General features: G+C 45.6%; 1 protein-coding gene across 1 annotated transcript in view; it reads left to right on the forward strand.

Moving 5' to 3' along the window:
- PHEX (phosphate regulating endopeptidase X-linked) overlaps positions 1-27,268 on the forward strand; it is a 401,425-nt gene that overhangs the window by 131,907 nt on the left and 242,250 nt on the right. The window contains exons 4-6 of the mRNA XM_073667505.1: positions 5,218-5,304; positions 6,093-6,319; positions 12,687-12,755. Coding sequence (XP_073523606.1) covers positions 5,218-5,304; positions 6,093-6,319; positions 12,687-12,755 — 383 coding nt within the window. The remainder of the gene's footprint in view (positions 1-5,217; positions 5,305-6,092; positions 6,320-12,686; positions 12,756-27,268) is intronic.

Genomic DNA, 27,268 nt, shown 5'->3' on the forward strand with positions numbered 1-27,268 from the left:
GGCATCCAGATGAGCCGAGTTAATGTCCAATGAACTCGGCGCACCTCATGCACGTCACTGACAGCGTGGGAAAATTCTCATGCTGAAGCGCTGAGTGCAGGAGAATTCTCCCACGCTGTCAGTGACGTGCAGGAGGTGAGCTGAGTTCATTGGACATGAGCTCACCTCATGCACGTCACTGACAGCGTGGGAAAATTCTCCTGCACTCAGCACTTCAGCGTGGGAGAATTCTCACGCTGAAGCGCTGAGTGCAGGAGAATTCTCCCACGCTGTCAGTGACGTGCAGGAGGTGAGCTGAGTTCATTGGACATGAGCTCACCTTATGCACGTCACTGACAGCGTGGGAAAATTCTCCTGCACTCAGCGCTTCAGCATGAGAATTTTCCCACGCTGTCAGTGACGTGCATGAGGTGCGCCGAGTTCATTGGACATGAACTCGTCTCATCTTTATGCCGTCACAGCCAGACACTGCAGAGCGCAAGCAAGCCTGCGCTTCTCAGTGTCCGCGGGATGACAGGCTGGATGGCAGCTTTCTGCTGCGGTCCAGCCTGTCATCTCGATGTAGCAGAGCTGAAGCTGTCGTGAGAACCATGGAAAGGTAAGGATGATGTTGCTGTATTATTTTTCTTTTATTGCAGGAAATCGTTGGCTTCAGCTGGAATGGGCGTGACGGTAAGTATGGTTTAATTTAGAACAATAAAGGATTGTGTCTTTATTTCAATTAAAGGACTTTATTCTGGGTGTTTGTGTTTTCTTTTAACTTTGACTATGGGGTTAGTAATGGGGGTGTCTTATAGACGCCTCTCCATTACTAACCTGGGCTTGATGTCAGCTGGCATTATAAGCTGACATCAACCCCAGCCCTATTACCCCACTGCCACCGCTACAGGGCAGCGTGGAAGAGCGAGGCTAAGTGCCAGAATTGGCGCATCCTATGAATGCGCCATTTCTGGGGTGGCTGATGGCTGGTGCTTCTAGCCTGGGAGGGGGCCAATATTCATGGCACCCTTCCTGGGCTATTAATATCAGCCCCCAGCTGTCTGCCTAGCCTTTGCTAGCTATTAAATTAGGGGGGACCCCACGTCATTTTTTTGGGGTGGTCCCCCATTTTAATAGCTAGTAAAGGCTATGTATTCAGCTGGGGACTGATATTAGTAGCCTGGGAAGCTCCGTGGGTATTACCCCCTTCCCAGGCTTCAAACATCTGCCCCAGCCGTCTGCTTAACCTCCGCTAGAGACTAAAAGTAAGGGGAACCCCACGCCAATTTTTTTTAATAATAAATCCTTTATTTTAATACTAAATGACAAGTACAGTAACCAACACTATCACTGTACTTCATATATATGTGACTGACATGTTTCTATCTATCTAATCTATGTGTGAAGCTCTATTCTGTCTGTTATAAATTGTCGGGTACAGATGCTGAATTGCCGGCCGGCTTTTTTAAAGAGACGGCGCATGAAAACACTATCATTTTTTTTAATAAATCCTTTACACTAAATGACAAGTACAGTAATCAACACTGTCACTGTACTTCATATATATGTGACTGACATGTTTCTATCTATCTAATCTATGTGTGAAGCTCTGTTCTGTCTGTTATAAATTGTCGGGTACAGATGCTGAATTGCCGGCCGGCTTTTTTAAAGAGACGGTGCATGAAAACACTATTATTTTTTTTAATAAATCCTTTACACTAAATGACAAGTACAGTAAGCAACACTGTCACTGTACTTCATATATATGTGACTGACATGTTTCTATCTATCTAATCTATGTGTGAGGCTCTATTCCTTCTTGTCTAAATTGTCGGGTACCGGTGTATGCCGCTGCTGAATTGCCGGCCGGCTTTTTTAATGAAAGCGTCTTCTGAGCAGTTTGTCAGCTTTTGGACACCTTTGAAGGTGTTTTCTATGTGTTTCTATGTGTTTTTGTTTGCCTGCCATTGGTTTTAACGGTGTTCGACGGTGTTCTAAGGTGTTTGACGAACAGTTCGACGAACAGTTCCTCGAACATCCCGGTGTTCGACGAACCGAACCCGAACACTACGGGGGTGGCTCAACACTAATGACCACCATGAATTTCTAGTAAAGTATTTAAAAAAAGCACAACACCCAGAATAAAGTCCTTTAATTGAAATAAACACACAATTCTTTATTGTTCTAAATTAAACTATACTTACCATCATGCCCATTCCAGCTGAAGCCAACGATCTCCTGCAATAAAAGAAAAATAATAAACCAACCTCATCCTTACCTTTCCATGGTTCCCACGACAGCTTCAGCTCTGCTACATCGAAATGACAGGCTGGACCGCAGCAGAACGCTGCCATCCAGCCTGTCATCCCGCAGACACCGAGAAGCGCAGGCATGCTTGCGCTCCTCAGTGTCTCTCTGTGACGTCATCCAGATGAGCCGAGTTCATGTCCAATGAACTCAGCTCACCTCATGCACGTCACTGACAGCGTGGGAAAATTCTCACGCTGAAGCGCTGAGTGCAGGAGAATTCTCCCACGCTGTCAGTGACGTGCATGAGGTGAGCTGAGTTCATTGGACATGACCTCACCTCATGCACGTCACTGACAGCGTGGGAAAATTCTCACGCTGAAGCGCTGAGTGCAGGAGAATTCTCCCACGCTGTCAGTGACGTGCATGAGGTGAGCTGAGTTCATTGGACATGACCTCACCTCATGCACGTCACTGACAGCGTGGGAAAATTCTCACGCTGAAGCGCTGAGTGCAGGAGAATTCTCCCACGCTGTCAGTGACGTGCATGAGGTGAGCCGAGTTCATTGTCGGCTCATCTGGATGCCGTCACAGAGAGACACTGAGGAGCGCAAGCATGCCTGCGCTTCTCAGTGTCTGCGGGATGACAGGCTGGATGGCAGCGTTCTGCTGCGGTCCAGCCTGTCATCTCGATGTAGCAGAGCTGGAGCCATCGTGGGAACCATGGAAAGGTAAGGATGATGTTGCTTTATTATTTTTCTTTTATTGCAGGAGATCATTGGCTTCAGCTGGAATGGGCGTGACGGTAAGTATGGTTTAATTTAGAACAATAAAGAATTGTGTGTTTATTTCAATTAAAGGACTTTATTCTGGGTGTTTGTGTTTTTTTTTTAACTTTGACTATGGGGTTAGTAATGGGGGTGTCTTATAGACGCCTCTCCATTACTAACCTGGGCTTGATGTCAGCTGGTATTATAAGCTGACATCAACCCCAACCCTATTACCTCACTGCCACCGCTACAGGGCAGTGGGAAGAGTGAGGCTAAGTGCCAGAGTTGGCGCATCCTGTGGATGCGCCATTTCTGGGGCGGCTAACGGCTGGTGTTTCTAGCCTGGGAGGGGGCCAATATTCATGGCACCCTTCCTGGGCTATTAATATCAGCCCCCAGCTGTCTGCCTAGCCTTTGCTAGCTATTAAATTAGGGGGAACCCCACATCATTTTTTTGGGGGGGTCCCCCATTTTAATAGCTAGTAAAGGCTAGGTATTCAGCTGGGGGCTGATATTAGTAGCCTGGGAAGCTCCATGGGTATCACCCCCTTCCCAGGCTTCAAACATCTGCCCCAGCTGTCTGCTTAACCTCCGCTAGAGACTAAAATTAAGAGGAACCCCACGCCAATTTTTTTTTAAATAAATCCTTTATTTTAACACTAAATGACAAGTACAGTAAGCAACACTGTCACTGTACTTCATATATATGTGACTGACATGTTTCTATCTATCTAATCTATGTATGATTCTCTATTCCTTCTATTCTAAATTGTCGGGTACAGATGCTGAATTGCCGGCCGGCTTTTTTAAAGAGACGGTGCATTAAAACACTATTATTTTTTAAAATAAATCCTTTACACTAAATGACAAGTACAGTAAGCCACACTGTCACTGTACTTCATATATATGTGACTGACATGTTTCTATCTATCTAATCTATGTGTGAAGCTCTATTCTGTCTGTTATAAATTGTCGGGTACCGCTGCTGAATTGCCGGCCGGCTTTTTTAAAGAGACGGTGCACGAAAACACTAATATTTTTTTTAATAAATCCTTTGCACTAAATGACAAGTACATTAAGCAACACTGTCACTGTACTTCATATATATGTGACTGACATGTTTCTATCTATCTAATCTATGTGTGAAGCTCTATTCTTTCTGTTGTAAATTGTCAGGTACCGGTGTATGCCGCTGATGAATTGCCGGCTTTTCGCATAATACATTCTACATTATTCTTAGTTGTTTTACTTCATGTAGAATTAACCTACAAGGAAAGAAAGGGTTTATTTTCATTCCGATATTTCTGTCCCATTGACTTGCATTGGTTTCCGGTATCGGAATCGGCGATATCCGATACTTTTTGAGTATCTGTCCGATCCAATCCGATACGATATTTCCTGATATCGGAAGGTATCGCTCAACACTAATTACTACCTAAGACCTCGTTCACACAGTCAGTATTTGGAGAGTATTTTACATCAGGATTTATAAGCCAAAATCAGGAGTGGAACAATGAGAGGAAAAGTATAATAGAAACACGTCGCCACTTCTGTATTTTTCACTCACTCCTGGTTTTGGCTTACAAATACTGATGATACTGACCAAATACTGAACATGTGAACGTGGCCTTAGCTGCAGTTCCAGTCAGAATGCTGTATAACTCGGACGAGGATCGTAACACAATGCTCAGATTGGCTGTATAGAAATGCATGGTGCCACCCTGATGGCCAGTTCGAGCATTGCGTTGGCGATCCTCATCCGAGTTATACGTCCATCTGACTCCTCCCTTAGAAGTCTATAAAATCCATAAAGTTTGATGTAGGGATAAATATCCAAGAGAATGACCACTGGGGAATTGTATGCGACATTCAACAGCTGGTTGTGTCCCACATGAATAATAGACACGTAGAATTTGATGGACACAGATTTATGGCCCCAATGGAGGATTTTACACTTTTTAAGCTGCTTAGATTTTCAATATCATTTAATCCTTGGTTTGAGCTATTTACTACATTGAACTCCTATACAAGACAAAGCATTAGACATAACGTACAGCTCCACTCGGCACCTCGCCTCTCACGACTAACTCAAGGGATGTATTGATTGTTGTGTATCTAATTTGTCATGCCTTATACTATTGTCATCACAGTGTTCATAGGGAACTAAACAGTGATATTCTTATTGAGAGCAGTAGACAAACTGTCATTGTTTATTCCCCAGCTCTTCTGGAGAAACCTATCAGCAAAAGGCGAGACTCAGAGGCCGCACAAAAGGCAAAGACATTTTACAACTCCTGTATGAATGAAAGTAAGTAACCGAAGGATCTGCATGACATTAATGACCTGTATATTGTGTTTTCTATTGATAGTTGAAATGAATATTAGGAGTACTAAAAAAAAATCAAACTGGCCAGACCCCCTAACAGACAAAAGCAAGTGTGAACAGGTACAAGCTGCTAAGACTGCATAATATGCACACTCATTTGTGCCCACTAGCCATGACAAGGTGTACCCTTCTCTGGTAGGACCCTAAGTTTAATATTTATCTAACATGCCTCTTCTAGGCTAAAAGCCTATATTTAGAAGTAAATCAGTATGTTATTTCAGTATTGTCCTTCTTAGATAGCACTGGCAAAATTCACAGTGCATATATTTTTCGCTGTACTAAAGCACACAAGCTTTGCCAAGAAACTGATTAATGTTTGTGATTGTGATTGAAATATGTGATCAAAAGAATCAAACTATCCTCAATCCTTATAAAACTGAACGGTCTGGTAGATATTGGTGTCACAGAAAAGACAGCATATTTAGAGAGTGATATGCGTGCAATGGGACTCACTTAGGTGTTGCTTCCAGCCTGGCTTAGGATCTTGACATAACCCAACTCTGTCCCCATTGCTCCCTCCACCCAGCACCCGCCTCACCAGGAAAGGCTGTAATACACATTTTCAAATGAAAGTCCTATATTCATGAACTATCTTACTGAAAATCTAGTATGCGATTGCATTGCTGATAGTGTTGGGTTTGACAAGTGGTTGACAATTAATTTTGTATTAATTATTTGAATTGTTCTTTTTTCTCTGTGCTACGTTGTAGCTGAAATTGAGGTAGCTGACATGAAGCCTATAATAAAATTACTAAAGCAATCATCACTTCGCTGGCCGGTGCTGGAATCCAACCTCGGAAGTGAAGGCAGGTGGTCAGAAAGGAAGTTTAACTTTCTTCAGTCTCTAGCAGAACTTCGTGGTCAATACAGTACTTCAGTCTTCATGCGTGTCTATGTGGCCACAGATGACAAACTATCTAATAACTTTATAATAAAGGTAAGGATTTAGATGTACACATTTTATTCATGTAGGAAAAATCATACATACATAATTTTATTTTATTTAAGCTACAATTTTTTTTTAAAGATTTATTTATAGAGACCGATTTTATGTTACAAGTCTATCTCTAGGTTGACACACAATTTTTGTTTGTTCTGGAAATCTTTTTTGTAACTGTATTATCCTAAATACTCCATCCTAGCTGGAACTCTGCAAAAACATTCATAAATGGTTAAGAATTGGCTGCACTGGATAGATTGATTGTATTTATTTTTACTTTTGTATCATACATATTGTATCCTTACTTTTGGCAATCTCTGCTGCTACCACTGTCAGCTCTTGCTCAAGATCTGCTGTATACAGCTCAGGTCAAATCAGGCCAATGGAAAACATATTAAACTATGGGAACATGAAGAATGTATAGTTCCTTGTCGTCCATCTGTCAGTTGCATGCTCATGAACAAAGGCACATATTTTACTATGTGAAAAGTTTTAATCTACCCACAAACTCCGAAAGTTTCTTGAACATGAGCTGGCATGTATAGATGCATCCTTTGTGTTAAACTCTGCCTTGATATTTAAACCAACCATATCCAAATGTGTTGAATTAATATAAATACCATTCTTCAAGTTCAAGTTCATTTCTAGATTTTTGTGAAGCTTATTTCTTCCACTCCCACAACATGGTGTTCATTACTGCCTGTATAAACACACAGTGGCATAGTGTGGGCTGCCAGCATTTGGTGCAAGGCAAGAATTGCACCATGAAGCTCACTAATAATGCCCCCCTGCTAACAGTACTCCCTGCAAACAAATATAGCCGCCTGCATGTCCCCATAAAATAATGTCTCAAGTGCTCCCTTTAAAAAGTATTAAAGGAAACCTGTCATCAGGATTTTTCTAAGTAAACTACAGGCATTGTCAGGTTGGCGATGTTACACTGATTAAAATGATACCTGGGTTGAAGAAATCCATCTTGTGGTTCTTGTTTAAACTATGTTTTCAGTTTTGAGTTAATGAGATGCTTGTGCTCTGGGGCGGGCCTGTGAGCGGGTCTTTTTTCGGTGCTCTGGTCTCATAGTCATCATTCTGGGCTTAAATGACAGGTCACTGAACCTTCAGTGACCTGCCCCCTATTTTAAATAGTGCGCTTGCACAGTTAATATTGTGGTCTTTAAAAAAAAATAAAAATTTGGCTCCAGCAAAATGATACCAGCAGCGTCACATGTGCATTAGCATCTATCGTTGAGCGGTGCTTGGTGTGCGATGCTTGCGCAGATTGAGAGCATCACTTACCGATGGATGCTACCACGCATGTGCCGCCGCCATTGTGTTGGAGACAAATATTTTTTGCTCCAGCGAAATGGCGCTGGCGCATGTGCAGTAACATCTATTGGTGGGTGGTGCTTGCTGTGCAGCACTTGCGCAGATTGAGGGCATCATTTGCCAATAGATGCTACTGTGCATGTGCCGGCGCCATTTGCTGTAGCAAAATTTTTTATTTTGAAAGCCCACAATATTAACTGTGCAAGCGCAGTATTTAAAATAGGAGGCAGGTCACTGAAGGTTCAGTGACCTGTCATTTAACCCCTTTATCCCCCAAGGCTGTTTGCACATAAATGACCAGGCCAATTTTTACAATTCTGAACAGTGTCAATTTATGAGGTAGTAACTGTGGAACACTTCAATGGATCGACTGATTCTGAGATTGTTTTTTGTGACATATTGTACTTCATAATGGTGGTAAAATTTCTTCGAAATTACTTGCGTTTATCTGTGAAAAAAATGAAAATTTGGCGAAAATTTTGCAATTTTTAAACGTTGAATTCTTATGCCCTTAAATCAGAGAGATATGTCACAAATTAGTTAATAAATAACATTTCCCACATGTCTACTTTACTGAGGGAAAACCACTGCTTGGGCGCACGGCAGTGCTCGGAAAGGAAGGAGTGCCATTTGACTTTTTGAATGCAAAATTTGCTGTAATAATTAGCACGTTTGAAGAGCCCCTGATGTGCCTAAACAGTGGAAATTCCCCAAAAGTGAACCCATTTTGGAAACTAGACCCATCAGGGAACTTATCTAAATGTGTGGTTAGCTCTTTGAACACCCAAAGTGCTTCACAGATGTTTATAACGTACAGCCGTGAAAATAAAAAATCACATACAGTATTTTCCATAAAAATAATTTTAGCCCCCAATTTTTTTTTCAAAAGGGTAAGAGGAAAAATTGGACCCCCATAGGATGTTGTGCAATATCTCTTGAGTAGAGATGAGCAGTGTTCGACTAGAACTGTTCGCCAACGATTTGCAAAAAATTTGGCTGTTCGAGGTTATGTACGATAACTGTTCGTGCACCAAAAGTGTAACTGGATTTTTTCACATCATGCAGGGATTGTCTGCCACTCACTGTAATGCCACAGCCATGGTGGTTGTGTCATTACAGTGGTTGCCCAAATCGATGGGAACAGTGCTCACAGTGAAACATGAAAAGCCGGCAATTCCTCAGTGGCATACACCGGTACCCGACAATTTAGAACAGAAAGAATAGAGCATCACACATAGATTAGATAGATAGAAACATGTCAGTCACATATATATGAAGTACAGTGATTGTGTTGATTACTGTACTTGTCATTTAGTGTTAAAATAAAGGAATTATTAAAAAAAAATTGGCGTGGGGTTCCCCGTAATTTTAATCTCTAGCAGAGGTTAAGCAGATGGCTGGGGCAGATGTTTGAAGCCTGGGAAGGGGGTAATACCCACGGAGCTTCCCAGGCTACTAATATCAGCCCCCAGCTGAATACCTAGCCTTTACTAGCTATTAAAATGGGGGACCCCAAAAAAATGACGTGGGGTCCCCCCTATTTTAATAGCTAGCAAAGGCTAGGCAGACAGCTGGTGGCTGATATTAATAGCCTAGGAAGGGTGCCATGAATATTGGCCCCCTCCCAGGCAAGAAACACCAGCCGTCAGCCGCCCCAGAAATGGCGCATCCATAGGATGCACCAATTCTGGCACTTAACCTCGCTCTTCCCACTGCCCTGTAGCGGTGGCAGTGGGGTAATAGGGCTGGGGTTGATATCAGCTTATAATGCCAGCTGACATCAAGCCCAGGTTAGTAATGGAGAGGCGTCTATAAGACACCCCCATTAGTAACCCCATAGTCAAAGTTAAAAAAAACACAAACACCCAGGATAAAGTCCTTTAATTGAAATAAACACACAATTCTTTAATGTCCTAAATTAAACCATACTTACTATATCGCCCATTCCAGCTGAAGCCAATGTCTTCTGCAATAAAAGTAAAATAATAAACCAACCTCATCCTTACCTTTCCATGATTCCCAGGATGGCTTCAGCTCTGCTACATTCACATGACAGGCTGGATCACAGCCGAAAGCTGCCATCCAGCTTGCCATGCCGCAGACACTGAGAAGCGCAGGCATGCTTGAGCTCCTCAGTGTCTCGCTGTGACGGCATCCAGATGAGCCGAGTTCATGTCCAATGAACTCAGCTTACCTCATGCACGTCACTGACAGCATGGGAGAATTCTCCTGCGCATGCGGTGAGCGTGAGAGAATTCTCCTGCGCATGCGGTGAGTGCAGGAGAATTCTCCCACGCTGTCAGTGACATGCATGAGGTGAGCTGAGTTCATTGGACATGTCCAATGAACTCAGCTCACCTCATGCACGTCACTGTCAGCGTGGGAGAATTCTCCTGCGCTCACCGCATGCGCAGGAGAATTCTCCCACGCTGGGATGGCATTGAGATGACAGGCTGGATCGCAGCTGAGCGCTGCCATCCAGCATGCCATCCTTCATAGACACTGCAGAGCGCAGGCATGCTTGCGCTCTGCAGTGTCTCTGAAGGATGACAAGCTGGATGGCAGCGCTCAGCTGCGATCCAGCCTGTCATCTCAATGCCATCCCAGCATGGGAGAATTCTCCTGCTCATGCGCTGAGCACAGGAGAATTCTCCCACGCTGTCAGTGACGTGCATGAGGTGAGCTGAGTTCATTGGACATGAACTCGGCTCATCTGGATGCCGTCACAGCGATACACTGAGGAGCGCAAGCATGCCTGCGCTTTTCAGTGTTTGCGGCATGGCAAGCTGGATGGAAGCTTTCTGCTGCGATCCAGCCTGTCATGTCAATGTAGCAGAGCTGAAGCTGTCCTGGGAACCATGGAAAGGTAAGGATGAGGTTGGTTTATTATTTTACTTTTATTGCAGAAGACATTGGCTTCAGCTGGAATGGGCGTGACGGTAAGTATGGTTTAATTTAGAACATTAAAGGAATGCGTGTTTATTTCAATTAAAGGACTTTATTCTGGGTGTTGTGTTTTTTTTAAATACTTTACTAGAAATTCATGGCGGTCATGTCTAATATTGGCATGACCCCATGAATTTCGGGCTTAGTGCCAGCTGATAATACCAAGCTGGCCCTAACCCCTTTATTACCCAGTGAGCTACCCCACCAGGGCCCTGGATGAGTTGGGTACAGCGCCAGAGGATGGCGCTTCTATGAACGCGCCATTTTCTGGGGTGGCTGGGGACTGCAATTTGCATCGGGCGGGGGGCATGCACAGGAGAATTCTCTCATGCTCACCGCATGCGCAGGAGAATTCTCCCACACAGTCAGTGACGTGCATGAGGTGAGCTGAGTTCATTGGACATGAACTCGGCTCATCTGGATGCCGTCACAGCGAGACACTGAGGAGCGCAAGCATGTTGGCATTCGTGAGTTGAGTAGTGTTCGTTCGTCAGATTGGCATACGTGAGTTGTGTAAGTCAGAAATAAATTTAGTAGTCCATGGATGTGTAAAAAAATAGACAGGGCAAAAAAGTCCTTGCCAAAAACGAGCACGGGTGGTAATCAGTGGTGTACGTCTGATCAGCGGCTTAGTGGCTGTAGGATTCACACACTGAGTGGTACAAAGGGTAGGGGGGAGAAAAAATAGCGAAAAAAAAAGTTGTGGAAACAGCGAGCACAAATGCGGATCAGTGATTTGCGTCAGTGATCAACGTTCAGCGGCTCCTGGATGCACATACAGAGGTGGTGTAAAGGGGACGGGAAATGGACAGGGACTAAAAAAGTCCTGGAAAACAGCGAGCACGAGTGTGGATCAGTGATTTGCGTCACTGATCAGTGCTCGGCTGCTGCAGGACGCACGAAAAAAAACCTGCCAAAAATCGAGCTATCAAGTACTGATCATCGATCAAGTACTGATCAGCGTTTGGTGGCAGAAAGCAGAAGGGGGGGTGAGGAGGGGCTTTTGAAGGTGAAAGTGGGTGGGAAAGGGGGGTAAGTGGGGGAGAGAGGGATTGGGTGGATTAGGAGAGATCAGGAAAGGATCTGGGATCAGGAACTCTTCTTTCTTCTTGCTTCTTTGCTCTTTATTCAGCAGGACCAGCAGAAGCAGTGAAAGTAGTGATGCACAGGCTTCTGTGGTACCACAAGGCCCAGCACGGCGCACAGATGGACAGAGTGACCACCCTGTACAAATCTGTAACTAGAATAAGTACAGGGCGGTCACTGCCAGGTCACTGTGTGTCTGTGCGCTCTGACTAATGCAATCATGGCGACTGCGGTCGAGGTGCCACATTAAAGGTATGACGTATCCATATGTCCAAGGTCGTTAACTACCAGGCGACCTGGATGCATGGATACGTGTAAGGCCATAAAGGGGTTAAACTCAGAATGATGACTATGAGGCCATAGCACCAAAAAAAGACCCACCCACAGGCCCACCCTGAGGCCCACCCCGGAGCATGAACATCTCATTAACTCAAAACTGCAAACACGAACCACAAGACGGATTTCTTCAACCCAGGTATCATTTTAATCAGTGTAACAGCGCCAACATGACAATTCCTGTAGTTTACTTGGCAAAATCCTGATGACAGGTTTCTTTTAATGCCCCATTAAAAAGTAATAATTCTACCTTTTTACCTCCATACACAAAAAGTTAAATTTGTACTCGCCTATTCTGAGCAAAAAAGTCCTATTTTTCCCAGCATTTAGAGCAGCCGTGACTAGTTGCAGAACAGCAGCCTGCAGCCTACAAGATGAAGAGTGGTGGGGCAAGAAACGTATGACTATGAATTGGCATCATGTTGATGTTGATACAGTTCAAAGTGGCGCTGGTGCTGAGATCCTGGGCACTGGAGTCAAAGATCCTGGGCACCTAGATCTTCGACTCCAGCTACAACACTTTTTCGTGGTGGAAAATTTTAAGAGAAAAAAAGTACTACTTTCCTTTTCTTTCTCCTTTTTCTTTGCCACTGACAGTTGTAGAAAATATGTTCAATTGTTTTCTCTTAGCTTGTACATTTACTGAAATAAAAATATCTTTTATTTGCAGTTCGACCAAGCATCCCTGTCACTATTATCTCACGAGGATTACCTTGATAATAGCACTACTGCACTTAGAGTAAGTATTGATACTTAATTTATAACTGTGTGTATCAGAGATGATCAATAGTATACCCATAGAAATACATGGGAGATTTACTCAGCAAAGATATCATCACAAGTCAGTGTTTTTTACGAAAAAGAAATAATAGATTAGAGTCACACTCAGCTTAGTAGATGGTGGTGCTGGTCGAACTGGGAAATTCCCAACAGTCCGATTCTATAGGTAATCAGCCGCACTCATAGAGGGTATCTTTGCAAAATGCGTTTATTTTAACAGTTCACCACAGTGTTAAATAGAAGTAGATGATGGATCGAAGAGACATATAGGGACGTTTCGACCTTACACTCGGTCCTTTTCAACCGTCGCCAGATATGTGGCTGTCCAGGGTGCAAACAGTGCTATACAAGACCCCCCTGGACAACGAGCCTCATGTCCCCTGTACCACCATTGTCTATTTGAGTCTATGAACCTTATCTATCCATGGACAGCCACATATCTAGCGACAGTTGAAAAAGACCGAGTGTAAGGTCGAACCATCCCTATTAGTGATGAGCGATCATGCTCGTTACTCGAGATTTACAAGCATGCTCGGGCGAACACCGCGTATCTTCAGCGTGCTCTGTGTTATGTTTTAATCACTCCCGTTTGCATGATTTGCGACTGTTTGACAGCTTTAATCCATGTGAGGAATGCCTGTTTCAGCAAACTATCACATCAAATTTTTATGGGTCTATTATTCACATGTCACTTTTTTGCTAAAAGATGATCTACATAAGTCATCATATTCTGGTCTATTTTACAAAGAGAACTCTTCCATTCAAGGGAATTGGTGAGTGAGAAAAGCACAGCCCTCGGATGGCATCCATGTGCTGTCTGTTTTTCACTAAATGGTTTATAGAAGAAGCATAGCATAAAAGAAAAACTGATGAAAACCTGTCTGTTTTTTTGTGGTCTAAACGATATTCTAATATGTTCTAAATAGTGATGGGCGAGCACTAAAATGCTTGGGTGCTCGATGCTCAGGTCGAGCACATTGGAATACTCGGGTGCTCGACCCGAGCAATGAGCCCAATGTAAGTCTATGGGAAACTCGAGCATTTTTCCGGCGGCTCCCCCCGGCGGTCTGCAGAGGGCCTAAAAATTGCCCAAATCGATGGGAACAGTGCTCAAATGACATGGGAACAGCATGGGGAAGACCCCTGGAAGCATGTCTGACTCCCAGGTCACTTCTGTCAACAACGTTGTCAGAGGTATTGCGCCACTTTTACGGACTCACAACAAAACATACAAAAACGAAACCAAAATGGATTTTCCTGGGAAATATGTTAAGGAACATCCTTTCCAGGGTAATGACTTGTATATAAAGCAAAATAAATAACCAAAAACAAAAATACTCCTCCACACCTTGGGCTATGTTCACACGTAGCGTTTTTGATGCGTTTTTGCACGTTTGCATTGCTTTCAACCGTGACAAATGCATTCACCAGGAAATGTCATTTTAACATTTTACAACCTTATCTGGCCATGTGGTGTGTGAGATATCATCAGACACATCGTGTTTCATTTATGAAGGAGGGACTATGAAAGTCACAAAGCCTATTTTTATAGGGCCATCAGGCAGCCTTTACTATTCTTAAAGGGCCAGCAGTCGGCCCTCACTATTCTTAGAGAGCCATCAGCCGGCTATGTTTTATTGTTCCCATTACTAAAGAGTGGGTCTCCTATACTGTTATTGCGTATGCAGTGAGTGGCAGGGCTGCTCAAAATTTGGACGCACCCCAATACCACTTTGAAAATTTGGACGCACCCCAATACCCCTTGGAAGAGACTTAGAGGAGGGCCTCCTGAAAACAATGTTCCCATTATTAGAAAGTGGGTCTCCCATTGTGTTTGCCTATGCAGTGAATGCAAGGGTTGCCAAAAATTTGGAGGCACTCCAATGCCCCTTGGAAGAGACGTGGAGGTCAGAGGGCCTCCTGAAAACAATTTTCCCATTATTAGGAAATGGGTCTCCCATTAAGTTTGCCTATGCAGTGAATGCAAGGGTAGCCAAACATTTGGAGGCACTCCAATGTCCCTTGGAAGAGACATGGAGGAGGGCCTCATAAAAAATATTCCCATTATTAGTAAGTGTGTCTCCCATTGTGTTTGCCTATGCAGTGAATGCAAGGGCTGCCAAAAATTGGGAGGCACTCCAATGTCTCTTGGAAGAGACGTGGAGGAGGGCCTCATAAAAAATGTTTCCATTAGAAAGGAGCGGGTCTCCTATACTTGTAATGCCCATGCACTAAGTGTATGGGCTGACAAACATTTACCCCTGGGGGGTATACATGAACATACTGTATAATTTTTTTTTTTTTACGGGCATCATAAACACCCTTTAAAAAAATGATGTGGGTGTTGCATCACGGACCACGCTCACCCTGGTGATATGGTGGTGGAGGATGAGGATGAGGAGAAGGAGGAGGACAAGAGCAAATAGCCAAAATCAGGAAGCGTATACCCATGTGTGGGTGTGAAGAGGTGCATGGAAATACACCTCCCAGAAAAAGAAACTGGATTTGAGTTTATGTTACGCTGCTATCATTCGGTGGTGTTGAGAAGTCTGGCCCAATCCAGCCCTTGTTCATTTTTATAAGAGTCAGCCTGTCAGCATTTTCAGTTGACAGGCGGATGCGCTTATCAGTTATAATTCCACCAGCGGCACTAAAAACCCGATCTGATAAAACGCAGGCGGCAGGGTAGGCCAGGACCTCCAAGGCATAGAGAGCCAGTTCATTCTACGTATTTAGCTTGGATACCCAATAATTATAAGGCATAGAGGAATCACAGAGGATGTTGGTACAGTCAGCAAGGTACTTCCTCAGCATCTTCCCAAACTTTGCACTCCTTGTGACAGTACCCCATGCCTCAGGGCTTGTGCGATGGGAGGGGCTGAAAATATTTTCCCAGAACTTTGACAGTGTTCCCCTGCCTCTGCTGGATTGGAGTTGTGTCTCTCTCGCTGTACTCCTTGGTTGTCCAACGAACTATGACCTCTGCCGCCAGAGTTTTCAGATGGGAATTTTTTTAATAGTTCCGCAACAAGGGCCTTCTGGTACTGCCCCATTTTTGTAGACCTGTCCGCCTTAGGAATAAGAGATATAAAGTTTTCCTTGTAGCGTGGGTCTAGAAGTGTCACCAACCAGTAATGATCGTCACCCAAAATTTTGAGAACGCGAGGGTCATGGGAAAAGCATCGTAATATAAACTCAGCCATGCGTGCCAGACTGCTAACAGGCAAGACTTCCGTGTCCTCACCAAGAGGATGAGTGACCATGCTCTCCTCCTCCTCCTCTGTCCTTAGGCCATCCACGCTGAATAGACGGTATGACAGTTGTGCAGATAGTACCGTCTATAGCGCATGACACTAGCTCCTGTTCTTCCTCCTCCTCTTCCTCATTGTCACCCAATCCACGTTGGAATGAGATGAGGCTGGACTGTGTGTAATCACCTTGTATGGTTCCTTGCTCCATCTCATCGTGCTCCGCCTGCAATGCATCCTCTTTGATTGTGAGCAGAGAGCATTTCAGAAGACAGAGAAGCGGGATGGTGATGCTAATTATGGCATCGCCGCTCACCATCTTGGTGGAGTCCTCAAAGTTTTGGAGGATGGTACATATGTCTGACATCCATGTCCACTCCTGAGGTCTTATGTGTGGAGACTGAACTGAATACCAACGGCCTTGTTGATGCTGGTACTGTTAGAACCATCCTGTTTGTTTTTTCCATCTTGTGTTTTGCGGTCACGTGACCATCTGCCTTTATATTCCAGCTCCTCCTTTTTGGCTGGGCTGGACTTCAGTGTTGTTTGACTGTTTTGCTAGCCAGGTGCTTTGGTGCCAATATCTTTCAGTTCACTTGGTCCTTTGGGACCTCTAGTACCCTTTGTCAGTTTATCTTTTGTTTTCTGCAACAACTATCTCTGTTCAGGAGGTGTCCTATTTTTGTTCCAGTCCTTAGTTCTTTTAGGTACCCCTTCCCTTTATTCTATAGTTCTTCGTTCAAATTAGCCTAGGACTTAGGCAGGTCTGTTCACTAGGAACAGGCAGCCCACTGTTACAACTCTCCTGTTAGTTTTTTTTTAGTTTGCTGGTCACATGACCAGTTTTGCCTATTTAATCCGGCTCTGCCCTCCTGGCATTGCTGGACTTCATTTGTATTTACTACTGTTGAGCTAGCTTGGTGCTCTGTTGCCGTTCTCTGTTAGTTTTGCTAGGTCTTCTGACCTCTTTACTTTTTGTTGTGTGTTTGTCTTTGACTGCTACGATTTCTGCTAGGAGGTGTCCAACTTTTCCCAGTCCCTAGTTCTTGTAGGGATCCCTCCCTCACATCTATAGGTCTTCGTACAGACTAGCCGAGGACTTTAGCGGGTCTGATCGCAGGATCAGGTTCCCCGTTACATCGTAGGGATCTAGTTTAGTTCTATTGTAGGGACAGATCTCCTGTCTTTCCTTAGTCTCTGTAGCAGATCATAACAGTAAGTCCAGCCTTAAAAAAAAAAAAAAAAAAAAAATTCTCTAAGGAAAGACCTCCAGTTTTCCATCATGGTCTCGGTGCAAGATTTGGCTCAACGCTTGCAGGGACTCTCTCTGGAGGTGGCCAAGCTCCAACAACACGTGAGTAGCTGTTCTGGAGCGCATTTTGTGGAACCAAAGGTACGTCTGCCTGATCTATTTTTTGGCGAACAACAAGATTTTTTTTCTTTTAAAAATGCTTGTCTATTATATTTTCGTTTGAGACCCGGATCCTCTGGTGATGAATCACAGCGCATAGGGTTCATAATGTCACTTTTGCGCAAAGATCCTCAGGGATGGGCCTTCTCTCTCCAACCTTGTGATCCGTGCTTTAGATCAGTGGATAGTTTTTTTTCTGCTTTGGGTTTATTGTACGATGATCCTGATCGTGTCTCATCTGCTGAGTCTGAATTAAGACGTTTGAGGCAGGGATCAGGTAATGTGGAAAAATATTGTTCTCACTTCCGTCGGTGGTCTGCCCAGGTGGGGTGGAACGATTCAGCTTTGAAAAGCTTGTTTCTTGCAGGACTAGGTGAAAGGGTTAAGGATTTACTGATTGCTTATCCCACACCTGGAAACTTGCAGGAGGCAATGCAATTAGCTATACGGGTGGACAGGAGACTGCGAGCAAGGGTTAATGAGAGCAAATCCTCTGCTATGTCAGCTTCGAGTCCTGAGAGGTTCAGTGCTGACAATTGTGAGCCGATGGAAATTGGGGCGATGACACCCCGCTCTCAGGAAAAAGACCGCCGACTTTCTGAAGGCTTGTGTTTCTATTGCGGAAATTCTGGTCATTTTATTAAGAGCTGTGTGCTTCGTATGAAGAAAGAAAAAAAAATGGTCAGTCATGCCCGTATTGCCTGTTTAAATTCTAAGGGAGTATTCCTATCTGCCACTACTGCTGCTCAGGATGAATTAATTGAATTTCGGGTATTTGTGGATTGTGGATCTACTCTGAATGTGATTGATGGGGGATTCTTGGAAAAACTTAGATTAGAACCTAAAACTTTGTCATCCCCTATTGCTGTGGTTTCTGTCGATGGCTCTCCCTTGAAGAGTGTTACTCACAAGGTCTGTGAATTTCCCCTCACTATTAATGGTATACATCAAGAGAATTTGGATTTGGTGGTATTGGATAATTTGCCTTCTCCAGTAATATTGGGGTTACCCTGGTTAAAATTGCACAATCCTGTACTGGATTGGTCTACCAATGAAATTAAGTCCTGGAGCCCTAAGTGTTATGACAAGTGTTGTAACGGGCGCATTGCTGCTGTGGATAGAGGGGAATTGCCTGTACCTATTCAGGATTTTTGGAGAGTATTTTCTGAGGAGGAGTCGCAGGTTTTGCCTCCCCATAGAGACTATGATTGTACCATTGAATTTGTCCCTGGAGCGACTCTTCCTAAGAGTCGTTTATTTAATCTTACTATTCCTGAGAGAAAGGCTTTGGAGGAATACATACAGACAAGCTTGGCCGCTGGTCACATTAGGCCTTCCAAGTCTCCTGTGGCTGTTGGATTTTTTTTTGTAAAAAAAAAAGATGGCGGTTTACGTCCTTGTCTGGACTTTCGTGAGATTAATAAAATAACTGTACGCAATCCTTACCCACTGCCATTGATTCCTGATTTATTTAACCAGTTAGTGGGGGCCAAGTGGTTCTCTAAAATTGATCTCCGGGGGGCATACAATTTGTTGCGCATGAAGGAGGGTGATGAATGGAAGACTGCTTTTAACACTCCTGTGGGTCATTTTGAGAATCTGGTTATGCCTTTTGGTCTCACCAATGCTCCAGCATTTTTTCAGAATCTTATTAACGACATCCTTAGACCTTTAATCGGCAAAAATGTGGTTGTGTATTTGGATGACATTTTGATTTATTCGCCTGATCTGGAGTCTCATTGGCGGAGCGTACGTGAGGTATTACAGTTATTAATGGACAATTCGCTTTTTGCTAAGCTGGAGAAATGTGAGTTCGCTGTACAGAGAATTAGTTTTTTGGGCTACATTATCTCCAGTGAAGGTTTTGAGATGGACCCGGTTAAAGTTCAAGCTGTGCAGGAATGGCCTAGGCCTATTGGTTTGAAATCGATACAGAGGTTTTTGGGTTTCACCAATTATTACAGAAAATTCATAAAAAATTTTTCTATTATTGTCAAACCGCTGACCGATCTCACCAGGAAAGGTGCTAATGCGGTTCAGTGGACTTCTGAGGCCATTGAAGCTTTTGTGTTTTTAAAGGAGAGGTTCACCTCTGCTCCCATCCTTATGCAGCCTGATATGACTAAGCCGTTTTTGGTTGAGGTTGATGCTTCTTCGGTGGGGGTTGGTGCGGTGTTGTCTCAGGAAAACAAGGATGGAGTACATCCCTGTGCCTTTTTTTCAAAAAAATTTTCCGAGACTGAACTTAATTACGATATTGGTAATCGGGAATTGCTGGCGATTAAACTCGCATTTGAACACTGGCGTCACCTCTTGGAAGGTGCTGATTTTCCCATTCTGGTTTTCACTGATCATAAAAATCTGATCTATCTTGATGCTGCCAAGCGCTTGAATGCCCGTCAGGCTAGGTGGGCACTTTTTTTCTCGCGGTTTAATTTTTCCGTTACTTACATCCCGGGTACCAAGAATGTTAAAGCGGATGCTTTGTCTCGCAGCTTTTCTCCCATGGTCGGTGTTGAGGAGGAAGAGGAGACCATTTTACAAGAAGGTGTTGTGATTGCTGCTTTGGACTCCGTTTTGGAGGATGAGATTCTTAAAGCACAGGAGAATGCCCCATCTAACACTCCCCATGGGAGGTTGTTTGTGCCTAGGACCTTTAGGAGAGATTTGTTTGTTGAGTGTCATGAGTAGTGTTGAGCCACCCCCGTAGTGTTCGAGTTCGGTTCGGTTCGTCGAACACCCGTGTGTTCGCCGAACTGTTCGTCGAACTGTTCGTCGAACACCTTCGAACACCGTTAAAACCAATGGCAGGCAAACAAAAACACATAGAAACACATAGAAAACACCTTCAAAGGTGTCCAAAAGCTGACAAACTGCTCAGAAGACACAACTAACACATGGAAAAGTGACAAGTACATATAGTCATGCGAAAAGAAAAGAGGTGGAGGAGTAAAAGGAGAGGGAGACACAGATATAGGCATGTCATGCCCTTCTAAAATCCAAAAAGTGAGAAGCCGACACGTTCAGTCCGCTCCTGCCCGTGCCACCTCCGTGTCGCCGGGTTTGTGCCAGAGCCGCGGTGAACCCTGACGGCCAGCCCCCCTCTCCCAATACTGGTGCCTGTCCGCTGGTGGATCGAGCGAGCCCCCCTGTGGTGGAGGCAGCTCTAAGCTTTTTAATTTAAATTGTCTCTCTAATTTGAATAAATACACTTTAAATCCATTTACAAGGATCTATTGGAGGGCAAGTCTCATGCCAGCAGCCGCGTAATTCCAGCTCCAGTAGCGTCCACTAAAGCTGCTGCAGTTAAAAAGCTTTTATAAGGATCGAGCTCGGCTGTCCACCGCAAGGCATCCTACTGCCAGTCCGAGCCCCTATGCCTTGGGGTGCCTCCTGATGCTCTTCACTGAGTATCCCGTGGTCCCGAAGCATTTCCTTTGAAAAAATGAAGTGTCCAAACTACAGGTGGTGTAGCTTGCTTAACAGCCGGGATAATCCGCTGACTAGCAGACCCTGCTACTAGGCACAAAGTATTTCCTGGGCTAGATGCAGTTAAAAATTTGTAATTAGATACTCTCGTTGGATGCTGAGAAAGCATTCCATAGAGTCTCCTGGCACGCCATATATGATTCTCTTAAAAAGCTTGGGGTAGGGGTCTAGGGGACCCTTTTATAGCCAAAATCACGGCCCTGTATCGCAATACGTCACCTAGGCTGAAGATAAATGGAACTGTAGCACCCTGAGGGCTCGGTTGCTACAGAGGTATTGCACCTCACCCAGAGGTGTGATATCTCACTCTCAGGTAAGGATGTAGTGTGGATCAGGACACGACACCTGCATGCATTACACCACATTGCCGTGGGGCAGGGCGACCAATATGCCCCTGAGATGGGCACGACAGTCCCTGTCCCTGGCTGGAGTGGGGGGAGGGAACACTGAGGAAGGGGAACCCTGTAGTGCAGGAGCAGGGAGGAAGCAGTTCCTGGGTGCATTGAGAAGGGAGTATAAAAGGTGGGCACCATCTTAGTTCAGTGCAGAGAAGTCTGAGCAGAAGTGGCAGGGAGCAGGGGCTCTGCATGAGCTCTGCTCCGGAGGCGGGCCTAGTAACAGAGGCCCAGGCCTGGAAGAGGGAGAAGGAAGGAAGAGGAGCGGAGAAGGCTCCAGGAACGAGGAACGAAGGGATCTCAGGGGTGCGGATGGGCGAGTCGCCACCGCACGCCCGAATCCACCTGCGTGGAGGGGTCAGGCCAAAGGGGGAGACCGGTCCCCGAAACTAGTGGAGGCAGGAAACGACCCTCAGCTAGAAACAGGAGGCTGTGACATTTTATGTGGCGCAGCCCCTCGCTACACCCGCTAGGAAGGCACCACATAGGGTCAGGGAAACTGGCGCCAAGTTTACCAAGAGGAGGCCCGAGGCAGCCGGACAGAAGGGTTGGTAAGAAAGGCCAGACAAAGGACACACAAAGGGGGTCCTGTGAAGCGCTCCAAAGTTATCTGGGAGTTGTCTGAGCCCCTCACCTGGTGAGCACAGTACGACGTGGGCAGCCGTTACCTGCAGACGTCGTCTGGATAATAAGAACTGTGAGTAAAGGCCCTGGACTGCATCACTGACTCCGTGTCATTACTGCTGCTGCCCTGCACCATCACCCCCATCCTCCGCATACACTGCCCTGAGGCTATACTCCTCCCGTGGGGAGTTATGCTACGCTCTGCTGCACCCACAACACCAGCCTCAGTGGTCTGCCCTGGAGTGGCGGTTCACTCTGACCGCAATCCACGGGTGGCGTAGTCGGACATTTAAACATCAAAACCACATAAATAGTTCCGCCACTGGTTTGACCGCCCTGAGCCAGGGAACCGGGTTGCCGCCACGGAGACTACAACCACCAGCATCCACCAAAAAGGGTCCGGCTCCGGGTGTCCCAAGGCCCAGGGGGCGCGTCAGAACATTTTCATCACCTTTCACAATCACCAATGGGACAAGGCAGGGATGTTCTCTGTCCCCTCTCTTATACATCCTAGTGACGGAGCACCTGCTCTCATCAATTCGCCATAACCCCAATATTAGGTGGATTGAGGTGGGAGGCACCGAGTACAAGTGCTCTCTATTTGCTGATGATGTCCTAGTATATATCACTCAATCACATATATCCATCCATGCTGTTATGGCTGAAATAGATCACTTTGTTACATGGTCAAATTTTAAAATCAATGCAGCGAAGTCTGAGGCCCTCGATGTCTCCCTCCCCAAATCCATATAGGATTCCATCCAGTCCAACTTTCCCTTTGCCTGGCCCTCACAGGGTATCAAATACTTAGGAATTCCTATTCATAGAGACCTCTCCCATCTATGTTATCTTAATTTTGGGCCCTTTATTGAACAACTCCATACAGACCACGGTTGGCAAGTTAGAACTGTAAGATTCACTACGTGAACCACTGGTGTTTTGTGGAAAAGCATATGTACACTGTGTTCCAAATTATTATGCAAAAAGTGTTTAGGAGTGATAAGGGAAGAATTTGTTTGTTTGTCAGTTAAACTCATTGATGGTGATGTGTGTCAGGGCTCTTTATATCACTGTAAGCAATTGCAGACACCTGTGCTAATTAGTTTGGCAGGTGTGTCCAATGAAAGGCAAGACTACTTAAGAAGGCTGTCCCACATTATTAAGCAGCCTACATTTTCTGCCAAAATGGGAAAGAAAAAGGATGTGTCGGCTGCTGAGAAGCAACAAATTGTGGAGTGTTTAGGTCAAGGCATGACTACAATCAACATTGTGCGATGATCAGGATGAAGTGTCTTGGCAATCAAGAAGTATGTAGCTGATTCACAGTACACACGTGTGCGTGCTGATAAGGGCAAATTGAGGACTCTTTCCTACAGGCAATTACGTCAGGTTGAAAGAGCAGCGGCAAAAAAGCCTTGTCATAGCAGCAGACAAGTTTTTGAAGCTGCTTGTGCCTCCAACGTCCCCCGAACAACAAGATGCAGGGTCCTTCAGAGGTTTGCAGCTGTGCATACGCCATCCTGTCGACCTCCTCTATCCACTTCACACAAGCAGAAACGGTTCCAGTGGGCCAAACATTACATGAAGACTGATTTCAAAACTGTTTTGTTCACGGATGAGTGCCGTGCAGCGCTCGATGGTCCAGATGGATGGAGTGGAGGGTGGCTGGTTGATGGACACCCCACGCAAACACGGCTACAGCGCCAACAAGGAGGAGGTGGAGTAATGTTTTGGGCTGGAATCATGGGGAGAGAGATTGTCGGCCCCTTTAGGATCCCTGAAGGCGCTAAAGATGAACTCCATAATGTATGTGGATTTTCTCAAACAGCACTTCCTGCCATGGTTCAAGAAGAAGAACCGTGTATTTCACAGCAAGATCATTTTTCTGCATGATAATGCACCATCTCATGCTGCACATAAAACATCTGCATCTCTGGCTGATATGGGCAGAAAAGGGGACAAACTTATGGTGTGACCCCCATGCTCCCCTGACCTCTACCCCTTTCAGAACCTTTGGAGCATCATTAAAAGGAGTGTCTATGATGGCGGGAGGCAGTTCACATCTAAGCAACAGCTCTGGGAGGGTATTCTGTCCTCATGCAAAACAATTGAAGCAGAAACCATCCAAAACCTGACAAATTCAATGGACGAGAGAGTTCAGAAGCTCCTTTCGAACAAGGGGTCCTATGTGAAAATGTAACATCACCTAGAATAAAGTTTTGAGTTGAAAACTGTTTGATTTCAGTTTCTAACAACCTGCTAATGCTTATAATTTCAAAAATGACCATTTTTTTGGTCTTTATTAAAATGAAAAGGTTGATCGAAAAGTTTGGGGGATCTAAGAGTGTGGCAACCCAGTAGTCATGATTACTTCGAATTCTGACAATATGAGGGTCATGCTGCAGGTAGTGCAGCAAGAAGGCACTTATGTGTCTTGCGCATCTCGGAGCCCCAAAATTATTTTCCGGGCTAGATGCAGCTAAAAATTATTATTAATTTTAAATCTGGTGAAGCTTTAGTATAGATGGCCTAATAGGATCAGTGCTGCACACTGCTACAAAGCCCAAATTATTTTCCAGTCAAGATACAGATAAACATGATTAGTAATTTTAAATCTGGTGGAGCTTATTATAGATGGCCTAATAGAATCAGTGCTGCACACTGCTACAAAGCCCAAATTATTTTCCAGCCAAGATACAGATAAACATGATTAGTAATTTGAAAGCTTAAAACAGTTGGTAGGGTGATTTTAACCAATCATCAAGCTTTTACTCTCCCCAGGATGACACAGGGGTAGAAAAGTCGTTTCGGATCCATGATTTGTTCATTTTTATGAACGTGAGTCTGTCTACATTATCAGTGGAGAGCCGCGTGCGCTTATCTGTCAGCACACCACCAGCAGCGCTGAACACACGTTCAGACAGAACGCTGGCTGCGGGGCATGACAAGATCTCCAAGGCGTAAGTGGCTAGCTCCGGCCATTTATCCAGATTGGAAGCCCAAAAAGAGCAAGGGTCCAGTGACACAGTCGTGGCTTCAATGTTTACTTGGAGATACTCCTGTACCATCGTCTCTAGGCGTTGACTATGTGTCAGACTTCTTGTCTCCTGTGGCCTTGCAAAGGATGGGCTAAAAAAGTGGTGAAATGATTCCGCAAAATTGATGTTACCAGCAGATACTGTGGTTCTGTTACGGTTTGAGTGCTGAACACTTGACGGTCCCACGGTTGGCAAGTTGGAACTGTGAGATTCACTACGTGCACCACTGGTATTTTGTGGAAAAGCACATGTAAGATTCTGCAACAGTCTCTGCTGATACTCCTGCATGCGTGCATCCCTTTCTATGGCAGGAATAATTTCTGCAAATTTACTTTTGTACCGGGGATCTAACAGTGTGGCAACCCAGTAGTCAGGATTATTTCTAATTCTCACAATTCGAGGGTCATGTTGCAGGTAGTGCAGCAAGAAGGCACTCATGTGTGTTGCGCATCCAGGAGCACCAAGTCCCTGTTGTGTTGGTGGCGAGGTAATGTAGCACCCTGAGGATTCGGCTGCTACAGGGGTATTGCACCTCAACCCAGAGGTGTGATATTCCACTCCCGGGTAAGGATGGAGTGTGGAACTGAGCTCGGTAGGCTGCATGCACTACACACATCCCATTTCCGAGGAGCAGACCGACGGTACTCCCACTTAGAAATGTGCAGGTACGACCGAGTCTGTTCCTGGCTGGAGTGGGAGGGGGGTGGTACATCCCAAGTAGTGTAGGGGCAGATAGGGGGAGCAGTCTGGGTAGTGATAGGAGCTCATTGGGTGCTGGTCACCTGAGCTCACACATAGAGGGTGTATATAAGGTGGGCACCAACTAAGAACAGGGTCAGATGCAGAGAACAAGTCAGATGCAGAGAACAAGTCAGCAAGCAGAGGAGAAGAGAGACCCAGAGTGAGAGAGGAGAAGAGAGAGAGAGACCCAGAGGGGGAAACAGCAGAAAAGGACTCCAAGATCCCAACTTAAATCCCCGGGTGAAGAGTCGGCACAGGGTACCGGAACCCAAGCTGGTGGGGGGCAAAACACACCCCAGCCAGAGACCGGAGACCGTGGGCAGCGTTTGTCACGGTCACCCATCACATCCACCCCGAAGGCACACCACATGAAGGGTCAGGGAACCCAAGGCCAAGGGTGTCCCAACAGAAGGCCCGAGGGAGCTGGACCTAGGTGGATCACTGTTGGGGACGGCCAGAGAACGGGACAGAAGGAGAGCTCAGGGCCACGCTCCGGACTTGTTTGGGGGTTGGCTGGATCCAGGACCTGGTGGACGCAGCACGGCTCGGGTGGTCACTCGAAGCTGGAGTGACCAGTACAACATCTGCAGTAAGTAAACACCCTTAACTGCACAACCCGACTCTGTCTTCATTGCCGGCTGCACTGCACCACCACAACCCCCATCCTCTGCACCTGTCCCCCCTGAGGCTATACCCCTCCCGTTGGGGGTTATCCCACCAAGCTGCGCACCCACCATCAGCCTCAGCGGACCCTGCTGCAGCGGCGGCCACAGTGACCGCATCACAACGGGTGGCGTAGTCGACACAAAAGAACTCTTAATAACATCTGTAGGACTGCCACAAAACACTGAGCTTGACGCCCTGGGCACGGGCCGGGTCACAGCCGCTCGGAGACTACAACCCCCCCCATCTGATCCGGTGCCGGGTATTCCCCTCAAAAAGGAATATGTCCCAGGGGGCGCGTCAGTAACAATCATGCTTCCTTCCTCTGTCCTCTCCCCCCAACCTCGCACAACAGAAATGTGATCAAGGTCTCCCTCATCTGATGAGTCTTCCATCAGTTCGTCCTCCACTTCTTCCTGGGCTCCTGCACCTTCCTCACTAGTTTGGCTGCTACCATGCGCCCTGGTAAAACCATCTCCCCCACCCTCACATGCCTGCCGCCTTGGTGCTGCCGACCTTCTGGACCTTGCAGATGTTAGCCCTTCCGCATACAACTCCTCCTCCTCTACTTCCTCCACCTCCTCTTGTGCCACCACCTGACTCCGAATTCTGTTTAACATGTGCTCCAGCATGTAAATCACCGGAATAGTCATGCTGATAATGGCATCGTCAGCACTAAACATCTTCGTCGCCATTTCAAAACTGTGCAGAAGGGTGCATAGGTCCCTGATCTGAGACCACTCCTCCAGCGTGATTTGCCCCACCTCTGAATCTCGTTGGCCCAGGCTATACATCAGAACGTATTGCACCAGGGCTTGTCGGTGCTGCCACAGTCGCTGCAACATGTGCAGAGTTGAATTCCA

The sequence above is a fragment of the Phyllobates terribilis genome, unplaced genomic scaffold (genome assembly GCF_046119375.1).
Source record: "Phyllobates terribilis strain yellow unplaced genomic scaffold, ASM4611937v1 Scaffold_2__4_contigs__length_985480577, whole genome shotgun sequence".
In the NCBI taxonomy this organism is placed as follows: Eukaryota; Metazoa; Chordata; class Amphibia; order Anura; family Dendrobatidae; genus Phyllobates; species Phyllobates terribilis.